Source organism: Tachyglossus aculeatus, chromosome 9 (assembly GCF_015852505.1).
Source record: "Tachyglossus aculeatus isolate mTacAcu1 chromosome 9, mTacAcu1.pri, whole genome shotgun sequence".
Lineage (NCBI taxonomy): Eukaryota > Metazoa > Chordata > Mammalia > Monotremata > Tachyglossidae > Tachyglossus > Tachyglossus aculeatus.
Window position 1 is genome coordinate 18,717,640 of NC_052074.1, and position 13,795 is coordinate 18,731,434.

The window sequence follows — 13,795 nt, forward strand, 5'->3', positions numbered from 1 at the left end:
ACCAACGCCCGGCCTACTCCTAGCCCTGGCAGGGCAATATTGGAGACACAAGTCACTCCAACTGCCCAAGCTGTCCCAAGGACAGCACAGTTCAGCATTACCTCTTTGCAGTAAACTTGACATTCCATTCTAGAGTAGCTCTTTTCTTTGCTTATTGTTCTCTTGGCTTTACTCACATAAAACCCTTATTCCAAGTACTGTTCCCCTGGTAGACCGGGGAAACCATCATTTTATAGCAAACTGTCGACAGGCCCATAAAGGAATACTGCCATCTAATAACTTTTTCCCACATTTAAAAATTCCAACTCAGTCCTATAAAAATGTTACACAAACATGACAATCACCAGGGAAAGGTATTTACCATAATGTTGATCTGTGGGGGTGAGCTCTGGATGCCTTCAGAGTGGCAACTCGCACAAACGCCGTGACGAAGGCATATTTGGTGGAACGGGTGTCACTGGAAATGGTGGTGCACGTAATTATCTAAGTGCTCTATGCTTCACTTTGTGAAGACCGATACAAAGAACATTTTATAAGGACTGCCTCTGTAATCATTTAAAACTAAACTGAGGGGAATACTACTTTCAAGGGTCATAGATCTGAAAGGCTCCAGTAGCCCTTTTGAGTTTTGATTAGGATTTTATGAAGTAGCACACACAGACATAATCCTGACTTGTTAACGCAGATATTAAGGAAAAAAGAAGCTTCCCACATTTAGGCTAAATTCCATCATTAACCCTCAAAAATAAGAGTTTAAAATAAAAATTATAATGAAAATTTGCTACACTAGCTAGCAAAGTGTAGAGTTGTGTGAATTTCTTGTGTGATTTTTTCTAGTAGAAATAGTAAAATCACACCTCCTCCTAGAGGCTTTTCCTGACTGTCTTCATTTCTCCTATTTGCTTTGCCTTCTGCACTGTCTATGCACTTAGATCTGTCCCCTTTAAACCCTTGATATACACCCTAATCCCCCAACACTCATGTACATCTCCTTATACACTCCCATTTCCCCTATCAGTAATTCACTTATCTCCCCCACTAGATTTTAAGCTTCTTGTGGATGGAAACATATCAACCAACTCTACTGTTCTCTCCCAAATGCCTAGTACCCCTTAACTGTGGTTTTTGTTAAGCACTTACTATGTGCCAAGCACTGTACTAAGCCCATATAATACTAATCCCAGTATTTTATATACTGAGTGTGCATATATATAGTATATATATATTAGTATATAGTATATATAAGTATATAGTATATATATTAGTATATATATATTTTAGTACTTACACACACACAAACACACACACACACATATATGTATATTCCCATATATAAGTACTAATCCAATTACAACATAATTGGATTGGATATTGTTTGGCCCACAATAAGTGCTCAATAAATGCCATTGATTGATAGTATTTATCGAGCAGCCACTGGACGCAACACATACTAAGTGCTTGGCAAGACAAAATCATCTAGTGCTACACCTCTTATTCCCAGGACCATAAGTGCTTTGCCCATTAAGGACAGTGAGAAAGTCAGGATAAAAGGGCACCATGCCAGTCCCAGAACCCTTCGTTGCCTTTCTTTCTTTACCCATGGATGATTGTGGCCTTAGTTTCACTTTGGTGCCTAGCACCAAATGACAAAGGAGCCAGAGTGAGAAAAATGCCAGTAAGAAGAGGCCAGTCTTGTCACAAAGCAAACTGTTTCTAACATCTGCTTTGTTTATATGATCAGAAGGGCTACTTCTACCTAAAAGGAAAAACGAAGATCAAAAAGTTGTTTCTTCCTTTTTTTGGTGGTATTGTGTTGTTGTTGTTGTTCCCTGAGGGTTATTGAGCAAGACAAAACCATAAAATGTATCCTGACCCTGCTTTATGGCTGAAGATTCTCAGCTGCCAAAGGTCAAGAAGAGAGAACTATTTTTTGAAATAGCACTGCATGTTTCCCCAAGGGGAGTCGGAAGCGAGAGACATTTAAACAGCAGGCTTTAAGGCTGGCACTGGGCCCAAACTTCAGGTACAACCATATGGATTCCATTCTTGTCGGGCCAAAACTTGCAATATAATGTGTGGTGTGTGTATATAATACATTGAATATACACATGTATGGTTTATATCCCTCGACATATTTTACATGGAAATTAGCATGGGTAAGAAGGCAGGATTTGTAAGAACTAAATCTGGGTCTAGAATAAACTGCTCTGTAAAAATATTATTAAAAACTAAAATAATGGCCCAAAACATTAGGACTATACTTCTCTAGACCCTACGTGTTACCTGCCCCCAGAAGCCACTTCAAGAAAACATAGGCTTGTAGGCAGGGGGGGGGTGGGTATTTATAGAAAAGGTGAAGGGGGTTAGAGTGTTTGAGAATTAAATATTTTGGGTGCTTCTGTGCCAGACATATAGGGAGAAGGGCAGAGTGAGTGAGAGAGAGAGAGAGAGAGAGTGTGCGCATGCCTGAGCGTAGATAGTTAATCAATGTTCATCCCATTCCCTCCTGTTTAGATTACATCGATGGGGAAGGAGACTGGAGTCCTTGGTCCCTGTGCAGTGTAACCTGTGGGGGCGGGAATCAGAAGCGAACCAGATCTTGTGGTTATGCCTGCACTGCCACTGAATCCAGGACGTGTGATAGACCCCGCTGCCCAGGTCTGTACGAGAGCATTTTCATTCTGCACTCTCAGAGGTCATGATATGGTCTCAGTTCTCCGTAAATGCCAGGGTTCCTTTTTCGCAAAACCTCGGATTAAGAAGGTTCATGCACCGTGCTCACCCACTCCATATGTACAAGCGGTTTCTTCAATAATGAGGCAGGATGGACCAAAGTGAACCGGCCTTGTAGTAGTAAAGGTATTTATTGAGTGCCTGCTAGGTGCAGTGTAGTATTCTAATTGCTTGGGAGTTTTTCAACAGAAGTACGAGCTATGTTCCTTGTCTACAAGGAGCTTATATTCTAAACAGGGCACAAAGACATGAAAATATTTGCAAATGGAGTAATTGGAGTAATAAGTAAATTGACTGTACAGTCAAGACTCCACATAAGCACAGAGGGAGGGAATGATACTAGCAGTGGCTGTTAGGTTGGTGGCACTTGGGAGGTAATTGGGCAGGCTTCTCAGAGGTGGGATTTTAGGAGGGCTTTGAAAGCGGAGAGAGGTCTATCCGATTAGAGAGGAAGGGAGTTCCAGGCTAGCGGAAAATCGTGACTAAGGCACAGATACAGGAGAATTGAGAGCAAAAATCAGCTGGAAGAACATTCTAAATTCCTAATCATCATCATCAATCGTATTTATTGAGTGCTTACTGTGTGCAGAGCACTGTACTAAGCGCTTGGGAAGTACAGTTTGGCAACATATAGAGACAGTCCCTACCCAACAGTGGGCTCACAGTCTAAAAATTCCTAATTACACTGTAACCAAAATCCATATTTGAAACCTGCATTGTGGAAGAACTGAGTGTGTTTCTGAAATTTCGAAACTATTAATACTTGAAAATCCCTTGGAGATCCGTAAGGAGAAAACTCCATAACATAATGGGAAAAAATTTAACAAGTAATTATCAAAAGCAGCCACCACCCTATTCAGTCGAGTGCACTGTGGATATTTGATAGATGTTCCTTTAGATTAGGGCTTGGTGATATTTTCAGGCCAAAAAACTGTCTCCAGTGAGACAGCTATGCACTTGCATCTGTGACCTTTGGGGGTGTGATATTCGACTCATCCCCAGCCTCACAGCATTTATGTGCATATCTATAAATTATATATTATTTAAGTATCTTAATGTCTGTCTCCCCCTTGAAACTGTAAGATCACTGTGGGCAGGGAACATGTGTACGAACTGTTTTGTATTCTCCCAAGCACTTAGTACAGTGCTCTGCATACAGCAAGCACTCAATAAACACTATTGTTGATAAGAATGAGGACATTAGGGTTGGGGGGCAGAAATGGATCAAAGTTCCAAAAGAATTATTCCTGAGTTGCCCCATCCCCTCTAAAATGAATTCTCCATTTGATGTGATATTTGTCCCAAGCAGATTTGGGCCAAAATTGAATTTGTCACTAAAGAAAGGTCAGATATGCCTAGCCTCATGCTCTGTGTGTGTTAGGGAAGGAGCCCAGTTGTGGTGAGGAGTAGCAAAAGGCCTGCATGTAAGTTAAAAGAAGTAATCCCCTTACAAAAAATTTGGTCAGACCACAAAACTTTTAGTATCCCTTTTCACTCTGGTCCATGTCATAAGGATAATGCATTTGATTGTAAGCTCTTTGAGAGCATTGAAAATTCCTGTTATGTGTTGCCAAGTGCTTAGTAAAGCAGGCTGCACAGAAAGAACAGGCCTGCAATAATTGTAGTTGACGATGATGACGTGATGGCAGTGAGCAGGGGGAGCTTGAAAAATATGGTGCTAACATGGCTGGATCTTCTATTTTTAATTAAAATTCCTTCCCACCCACAGCCTAGCATCTTCTGTTCAAAAGATTCGTAAATGTAGGAAGTGTATTTATCTGTCCTGTGTTGGCAGAAGAATGGAATAAGTGACACAGATTTCTTTTAGGCCCGAAGACAGTGGTAAGTTTTCATGGTTATAAGTGCTTAGTAACATAAGAGCTTAGTACGTAAGTTCATAAATTCATTAGTTCATTAGCGCTTAGTACAGTGCTCTGTGCACAGTAAGTGCTCAATAAATATGATTGAATGGTTACTAGATTGTACCAGCCACTGTTACTAAGCCAACCTGTATCCACACTGTTTAGCTAATATAATAAATTTACATCTCATTTGACAGCAACCAGGAAAAAAAAATTGCCATCCTGGTTAAAAAGAGGTAAGGATTGACTACATGGTTCCCCTTGAACCTGGTAACTGATGAGTTAAATCTAGGGGCAGCTAGTCATATCCTTGTTGCCTATTTGGTATTTATGACCAGGAATCACCAGAGAGCAATTATGCAGACAGAAATGGCACATGAGAATCATCAGGGAGAACATAATTTTACCCTTTGAGAGCCTTCTGACATTTTCCAATGAGGAGGGCAAAGCTCAGTCTCTTCTGTTTATAACGCCAACAAAACTTTGGGTGAATTATTGTTCTGTGTCATATTCTGAGGTAACTTGTACTTCCTCTCCGTGCTGTTGGATAAAGGCAAAACCCACTGAAAAACAGAAGGCATTGGGAAGGAGTTCTGAGCAATTTGGAAACTCTACAGCCCCCAGTTTGCTCAGCTCTCTTCCAACAATTAAACCGAAGTGGTGTCTTGTTGGGGTATGTATTAAGTCAGCTGAAAGTCCTTTCGCAGGATGAACATGCACCTAATAGATCCCCGTTCCTTTAAATCCTTGTTTTTGGCATTTGTAACTGAAATCTCGAATTCAGTGTGACAAAATTATGTTCCTCTTGTATTAAGTTCTGCAATTCAGAGTAGTAAGAGGATCAAATTTAGGAGCCGTACAAGTCATCATCATCAGTTGTTCTTAAGTATTTACTATGTGCCCACCACTGTACTAATCGCTTGGGAGACTACAAAAAAACAGGGTAGGCAGACATGTAACCTTCCCACAGCAAGCAACTGTACTTAGAGAGAACCTCTTATATTGACATAGAATATGATCCTGAAAAGTCCTTCTTGCAAGATAGACCCAAATACCTCCCCTTCCTAATTTCTTCTACAAACTATAGCTTTCAGCTAGGAATGGAATGATGTGCCATTTCTTCCCTCGGGTTTATTCTCAGGCACTTATGACAGCCTTTGCTGAAACAGACAGAGGTTGGGGTGTTTTTTGGGGGTTTCTTTTTTTAGTATTCTGCTTTATTTGCAGTTTATGTGCAGTCGTGCAGGGGAGAAATGAAACAGTAAGCACAAAGTGTACAGCTTGGCCACCACTTTGTTGATCTTATTTTTTAAAAAAAGTTCTAACAGCCGCAAACAAACAATGATGCAACTCGAAGTAAATACAGATTAAATTGATATGTTTCACTCCTGCACTAACTTTTCCCTTCTTCCTGTGTTGGGACTTCAGCCCCAACATAGGGGATTTGAGAAACCCAGTGAATGAAAGCTCTCGAGCAGTTTATAACTTAAAGCATTTCATCTCCATGTACCCATACCCAGCATCTCTCCAAGCAGATCAGTTGCTCCATAGGGTTTTGTTTTATCCATAGTCTTACCACCTGTACTCACTCCTACCGTGTTATTTGTGCTTCTTGCCATAGCTTCTCAACTCTTGGAACACAGGAGTAGTAAGCAGACCCTCAAGGACCCTCACTCTCTATTTGAGGCAGCAGTCTCTTCATTGTGTTTTCCCTTTTTTACCCTTCTCCCTTCTTGCTTTTCATGACAAGTAAGCAGCATGACGTAGTGGATAGAGCACAGGCCTGGTTGTCAGAAGGTCATGAGTTCTAATCCCGGCCCTGCCGCTTGTCTGCTGTGTGACCTTGGGCAAGTCACTTCACTTCTCTGGGCCTCAGTTACCTCATCTGCAAAATGGGGATTGAGACTGTGAGCCCCACGTGGGACAGAGACTGTGCCTAACCCTATTGGTTTGTATCCACCCAAGCGTTTAGTACAGTGCCTAGAACACAGTAAGTGCTTAAATACCATAATTATTATTATGACAAGTGAAAGGAGGTGAGCAAAGAGTGGCACACACAGTGACTTGGTTCATTTGCTTGCTGAGGATTTTGAGCCTGATTGGGTGGAACGGGAGGCCTGCCCACCTGGAGCTATTGTAAGGTGACCAGAAATCAGATCATCTTTGGTGGGATGGGAGGTGAGGAGGGCTAGCTCCTTGAGGGCAAGGATTATGTCTACCAGCTCTACTGTGTGGTATTCCCCCAAGTAATTAATGCAGTGCTCTGCACACATTAAGCCCTTAATAAATACCATTGCTTGGTTGAATGACTGATTGGGATCAGAAGAAGACAGGAAAAAATAAGTAAAGAATGGTTCCAAAGTCCTTCTAAAACCACATCTCCTCCAGGAGGCCTTTCCTGACTAGTCCCTTTTCTTCTCCCCCTTCCCACATCATCTGTGCACTTCAGTCCTCATCCTCCAAGTACATGGGAACTCGCCTTACCACCCCACCTCCACTCCCTCTACAAGAATCTGTGTACACATATTTAAGCTCTGTTGCTTCCACGTACCTGTAATTAATTTGTTTGTTGCCTCTTTTCACCACCACTCTAATGTAAGCTCCTTGAGAACAAGGGTTGTGTTTTTTACCTCTATTATACTTTCCCTAGTGATTAGGACAGTACTCTGGGCAGAGTAAGCACTCACTCACTCACTCATTGAGTAAACACTATTGATTGATTAAGGGTAAGAGAAAAGAAACAGGAATCAGTGAATTGGGTAAGTAGTTAGACAAATCTAGGGTTCATTATGAGCAAGGATCCTGACTTCTAATTCTGTTGTTTTGTACTCTTCCAGGTGCTTAGTACAGTGTTCTGCACATAGTAAGCATTCAGTGAATACCATTTATTGATCGATTTTACACCACTGTCCTAAGCACATGGTAGATGTGCTATCAGTAGCAATTGAAGGCACAATCTCTGCTCACAGAAGACCTAGAATATATCAGAGAATTTTGCAATCTAGGGGAGAAAGGAGAGGAGAAAAGGAGGAAGAAAGGAAGAGGGTACTCACCCTCTGCTGCTGTGTCGTCCCCTGTCATCTGTGGCATCACCCCAACCAGGCAATCACGTGGGCAGTCTTATTCTAGTGAATCAGAAATTGGGCGAGAAGAGAGGCAGGGAAAACATCAATGAAATGAGAGCTTGAGCGACGTAAATATCGAAAGGTCAGAGAGAATTGCAATTTGGGAATCTTGGAAAACTCTTTGCAAAGCATTGCCTAGAGAGTAGATAAGTGGGTTGCCTTTTTCCCTACCAAGTGAGACAAACATATTAAGCCCTCCCAATTTGGGTGGCTCAAGAGTGGGCACTAAAGGTAGAAGCCCATGATCTTCGACTAATGGGGTGGGAGTCGTGGCAGGGGATTGTAGTCAGAGGTGGAGAGGCGTGAAGGTGGCAGGTACCTTCACATGCAGACTTTCCCCAGCACAATGCCTGAAGTGGCCATTTGCCCATGCTGCAGGCAGCCATTCCCCACACTAGAGACTTAGCTCAAGAAGATACACATGATATTCCATTTCATGCTACAGACTCTATCATGAAGCTTAATACATTTTACGTTGATCCTAGTTTTAACTTTTTCCTACCTTTCACAAATTCATGCTAGTGAACAGCCGGGAACACAAAGAGGTCTTTGTTCAGCTTTGCGTTATAAAAAATGATTTTTTTTTTCATGGAACTGGGAAAAATGAGCTTCTGTCTGTGTTTAGGAATTGAAGACACTTTCAGGACGGCTGCCACAGAAGTGAGCCTGCTTGCAGGAAGCGAAGAGTTCAATGCCACCAAACTTTTTGAAGTTGGTAAGTTGCCACTGAAGGATCTCATCCCAGTGTTGCTTTAGCTTCTTTTTCTTTTTCTCATTTCCAATTTGTCCTTTTGATTCATGGGATCTCATTTCCCTCTCAGGGAGTTTGCTTCTTCTGGCAAATTTCTTCCCTTAAGTCACACACCAAGTCATTGACGTAGTGCAGAGGAGAGCCAACAATCTGCAACTCCCACTTCACTACCCTGCTGGCTAGGCTTCATTTCCTGGATAATCAAGTCCCAGGTGTTCAGTTATCACTGAGAGCCCCCTGAAGTATTAGCGACAGCAGTAACGGTATTACATTATTAGAGTGAGGGCAGAAACCGAGTGGCTTCATTTATGGCAATTCAGCGGGTGAGCCAACTAGATAGATCACAAGCGATGAGGCCGGGTACCGCACCAACTGCTTTGGCCTTCAAGGATGCAGGCTATGGGTCAGGAGCACTGGGCCGGGTCTCGAGAGACCAGTCGTGAATTGCTGCCTGTCACTGACTCCTGGTGAGATACAATAGGTGACTTACCCCAACCAGTGCTGTGAACTGGGGACGGGGCTAGGGCAGGAGCAAATTACATTTCCGACTTGAAAAGGAGTCGTTCGGTTTGTCGCGACCATTTTGTCGTTTTGCCAATCAGAAGGAATTTCCCCCTCAAAAACTGTTTATTCAGTAGTGGATGCCAACTCCTGCATTTCCCAGAATGGTAAGTCCTCGTATTACACAATGTGTTTAGGATCCTGTCTACACCACTGAAGTAAACTCTGTGGACAATCCATTTAATGTCTGCTAGACAGCAGTCCAAATCAAATTCTTTTAAAAGAACAAATTAGTCCCCCAACTAGATTGAGCTATTTTTTTCCATCACCTGAATGATCGAGAGACCACCAGAACCACCCCTTGTTGGCTGTAAAGACCAGATCTAGGAGGAAGATTCTGTGCAGCTTTTTTCCTGCGTGCTATCTTTATTCCTCCCTAGCTTCCCTCCCAGTCATAGTTCTCCTTTTGGATCCTTCCTTATTCTACCTTCAGGATCTAGAGAACCTGCATTGCTTCTGGGCATGGTCCCGACAAGGGCCTTGGGCCTTCGGGACAGAGACAGTAGAGTTTCCTCACTCACATGCTCCATTAGGAGATCGGGGACTCTCCACCAGATTATTAGCTCACAGGAAAGTGTGAATTCACCTCTGTACCCTGCATCGCCGTAGAAAGCTAGTTCAATCTGGTTGGAGGTAGTATAGGAAAATTACAATGAACACATCGACGTGTCCTACCCAGTCACGCCTGCCTTACTATCAGGACCCAAGACCCCATTTAGACAAAAATGCAGCTGTCCATTTGGGAGTTTCTTGGGACATCATCTCCTGGTCGAGCTCTCTTACTGAATCTGTGCCCCCATTGGAAAATTCTCAGTGGCATTCCAGACATGTAATTCACAGGATCTTATCCTCTGCCTTGTGATTACTCCCATAATTGATTTCTTGAAGAGCCAATTAAAGAATGTACTGCAAGCTAGATAACTTTCCAAACATCCTTTGGTTAAAAGGAGAATGAAACAGACTAGTTACAGTCCGTGGATTCATTATAATTATCGGGGCTCCACCTCACCAGCTGCCTGATACGTAGATCTCCGTTTCAGAGAGCTCTATACAATTCCGTCCCGTGCCGCTTAAATGGGGGCATGATCCCTTACGGTGGGTGTTCACGTGGAGGGGTGTTTTTTTTTTCTTCCTGCTTCAGATATGGACAGCTGCGAGAGGTGGATGGGCTGCAAAAGCGAGTTCCTAAAGAAGTACATGCACAAAGTGATCAACGATCTCCCCAGCTGTCCCTGCTCCTACCCCACAGAAGTCGCCTACAGCTCAGCCGAGATCTACGACCGGGTTAAGCGGAAAGATTTCCGCTGGAAGGACGCCAGTGGGCCAAAGGAGAAACTGGAGATCTACAAGCCGACCGCAAGGTACTGCGTGAGGTCCATGCTCTCCTTAGAAAGCACTACGTTGGCGGCCCAGCACTGCTGCTACGATGACAGTATGCAACTCATTACGAGGGGGAAAGGAGCCGGGACCCCAAACCTGATCAGCGTCGAGTTCTCTGCAGAGCTCCATTACAAAGTGGACGTCTTACCCTGGATCATCTGTAAGGGGGACTGGAGCAGGTATAACGAAGCCCGGCCCCCCAACAATGGTCAGAAATGTACAGAAAATCCTTCAGATGAAGACTATTTCAAGCAATTTCAGGAAGCCAGAGAATACTGAGGGGTACACCCTTTCTTAGAGGGGGATGTGGACAACCATTCTCTTAGCACCTAGGACGCCAACGAACTGAGCTGCTGGAAATGGGGTCAGTGAGGGGTTTTTCCAATATATCTGTATATTTGTATATATTACATGTGTATTTTTCAAAAGTTACAATATGGGTGTGTATATACCCATGTGACTCTATTATATAGATCAGGCACATCCTATACCATACAGACAGACTAGAGGTTTTCCCAAGGGAAATATATGCTATTGCCAAACACAGCTTGAAGGGGAAGAAGGCGCTGGAAGAATAAACTAAAAGGGGGAAGTCAATGTGACGAGCCTGGTGTTCCAACCTAATATTCAGAGTGCGGTGAAGGTGAGGGGAAAAGAAATCGAAGCATTATAAATCATTTTTATAGGTAACTTATTCACTGTGAATGTGACACTCATGACCTTATTTCTGGAATTGTATTCCTGGAAGTATTTAGTCACATCTCTGAGAGAGGAGTTCATTTGTGGGCAGGGGAGGGAGTTGGGGAGGAAATTAGAAGAAAGAAATCCCAAACCCCAGATTAGAAATACCAAAGAAAATAATTCCAAAGAAATATTATTCAATTAAACAGCACCTTGTTGAGGTCCTGGCTTGTGAACTCAGTTTGTTTCAGTGGTGCTCCCCAGTCACCGGGCTGTGTTGTAGCGGGATCAGGCTTAAGGCTTGGGTACACCTATCCAAATGCACAGAATCCAAAGTCGAAGGCCAGAATTTGCATCATCTGTGGACTCTAGGAAAAGTTTTACCAGTATGAAAGTGCATCCTCCTAGCACATTTCTGAGTGAATAATGAAAAACATTACACATTTCTACCTTAAAAATACCAAGTAGAACATTGTTTTTAACAAAATCATTTTTCGTATGTGTACATCATTCCACCTCACTCTTTTTCCCCTCCACCAGCATGTTCCCAAAGCGCAGTTTGCGGCAAAACATGTTTAAAGAAAGGCTTGGGGCTGGGGATCAGGAATGTTCTAATGTTTAAAGAAAAAACCTGCATTATTTTTGTAAAGTATTTATTAAGTTGTAGTATGTCTCATGCGATGGGCATTTTGAGTATGATCTGCTTCTGTAGGGTGGAATTCAGTGCAAGTGAAGAAAAGATTTATAGGCAATATTGAACTTGCAAAACTCTAAGAAAAGAGAATTTATTAATAAAATCATAATTAAACCTGTTCCCTGCATTCTTACAGTATTTTAAACAAGAAAGTATTTTAAAAAGCATTAGTGAAGTATAAAGCAACGAAGGCTTTAATCAAGAAGCTAGTGAGGATGTATCCATGATGGGTTTGTGTTAAAATGATGCTATAGAACTATGTCACTTAGCACACCGAGCATCCAGCCAGCAGCCCAAGAAAAGATTCTGCCAATTCTCAGCGAGTTACAATAATGGTGGACAGCTGAAAGGTGAATCATGGAAATCTCCAAACTCTTCCATCTCAGGTGCCATTTTAAGTGCCTTCAACTATTTACAACCAAAACTTTGTGATTCTACCTGGGGAGATGTCAGATTCCCCATCTGTACCTTCTTTTGGTCCTCTTCCTTCCCCTCCTTTGTGCGTCTCCTGGAATGGAAGAAAATGGATGATAATAGTAATGACGCTACCTATTAAGCTCTTACTCTGTGCTATGTAATGTTAGAAACAAGACAGATTCATTCATTCATATTTATTGAGCGCTTACTGTGGGTAGAGCACTGTACTAAGCGCTTGGGAAGTACAAGATAATGCTTGGTAAGTACAAGTTCAGACACGATCCCTGACCCACAGACGGAGCAGATATTTTATCCCAATTCTACAATGAAGAAACTGAGGTTCAGAGAAGTTGAGGGACTTGTCTGAAGTCACACAGCAGGCCAGTGGCAGAGTAAGAATTAGAACTCATTCTCCTATCTCCCAGTCCTTTTCTCTTACCACTGGCCACCACTGGCTTTCTATTGTGAAAATCTGGATTTTTCACACTGGAAGAAGTTCTCCCGGTTTAAAGAGGAAGCTTGCTTCATCTGACTCCATGTGAGCACTCCTCCTAAACCAGCCCATGCATTTATACATTTCCATAAGCCAGAAAAGTGGCCAACAGGGTCTAGGTGTTGCACTGTTAAGGAAATCAAAGCTCTTGTTATAAGCAGTGGCTGATTCATCTGCAAAACATCCTAGGGAGAGCCGAGAGGGACCAGGTACACTGTGTTCCCTGTAAGAAATGACAGAAACAATCACGGGCTGGCCAAATCAGGGCAAGGAATGTTGGGTCTAGGGCCCCACTTCCTGGGAACAGTGGAGTAACTGTACTAAGCTACATAAAAAGCTGCCGTCTGCAATAGGACAATCTACAATATTGTGCTATTCCCCAAAGTGTTAACAACATTTCACTCCTTGGGGTGGGGTGAGGGGGGAGCTTTGCTAAATGTTTTCAACTTTCATGTCCTTACCGTGGCCTCTCCTCGCGAAGTAGCATCCCACTGCGCTGCCGGTTTGCTTCTTGGGTGTCCCAACATTCAATCATGAGCCGCAGAGGGTGACTGGACAAACAGACACAAATGGGTCTTTAGTGGCTGCCATCAGCTGGGACTCTAGGCCAGAGGAGAAAATCGATTGCTTGGTGGGGTGGGGGGAAATAGATTGGATTTCAGACAAATTAAAGCCTTAACTAATTGTTGGGTTTATGAATTGTGTGTGTGTGTGTGTGTGTGTGTGTGTGTGTGTGTGTGTGTGTGTGTGTGTGTGTGTGTGTGTGTACATAAGTGCAAATTAAGAAGCAGCGGGGCCTAGTGGATAGAGCACAGGCCTGGGAATCAGAAGGACCGGGGTTCTAAGCCCAACTCGGCCACTTGTGTGCTGTGTGACCTTGGGCAAGTCACTTTACATCTCTGGGCCTCAGTTACTGTGAGCCCCAGGTGGGACAGGGACTTTGTTCAACTTATATCTACCCCAGGACTTAGCACAGTGCCTGGCACATAGAAAGTGCTTAACAAACACCAATTAATATATATATATATATATATATATAAGAAACAGTCCCACATTTTAGATCTGCTTTAATATTTCTTCTATATATCTTTAAATGAT

The 13,795-nt window shown here is 42.8% G+C and overlaps 1 protein-coding gene across 1 annotated transcript in view; it reads left to right on the forward strand.

The window, feature by feature from the left end:
- ISM1 (isthmin 1) overlaps positions 1 to 11,905 on the forward strand; it is a 70,587-nt gene extending 58,682 nt beyond the window's left edge. Inside the window, exons 4-6 of the mRNA XM_038751508.1 lie at positions 2,515 to 2,658; positions 8,346 to 8,435; positions 10,174 to 11,905. Coding sequence (XP_038607436.1) covers positions 2,515 to 2,658; positions 8,346 to 8,435; positions 10,174 to 10,691 — 752 coding nt within the window. The 3' untranslated portion in view covers positions 10,692 to 11,905. The remainder of the gene's footprint in view (positions 1 to 2,514; positions 2,659 to 8,345; positions 8,436 to 10,173) is intronic.
- Positions 11,906 to 13,795: the final 1,890 nt, after the last annotated feature.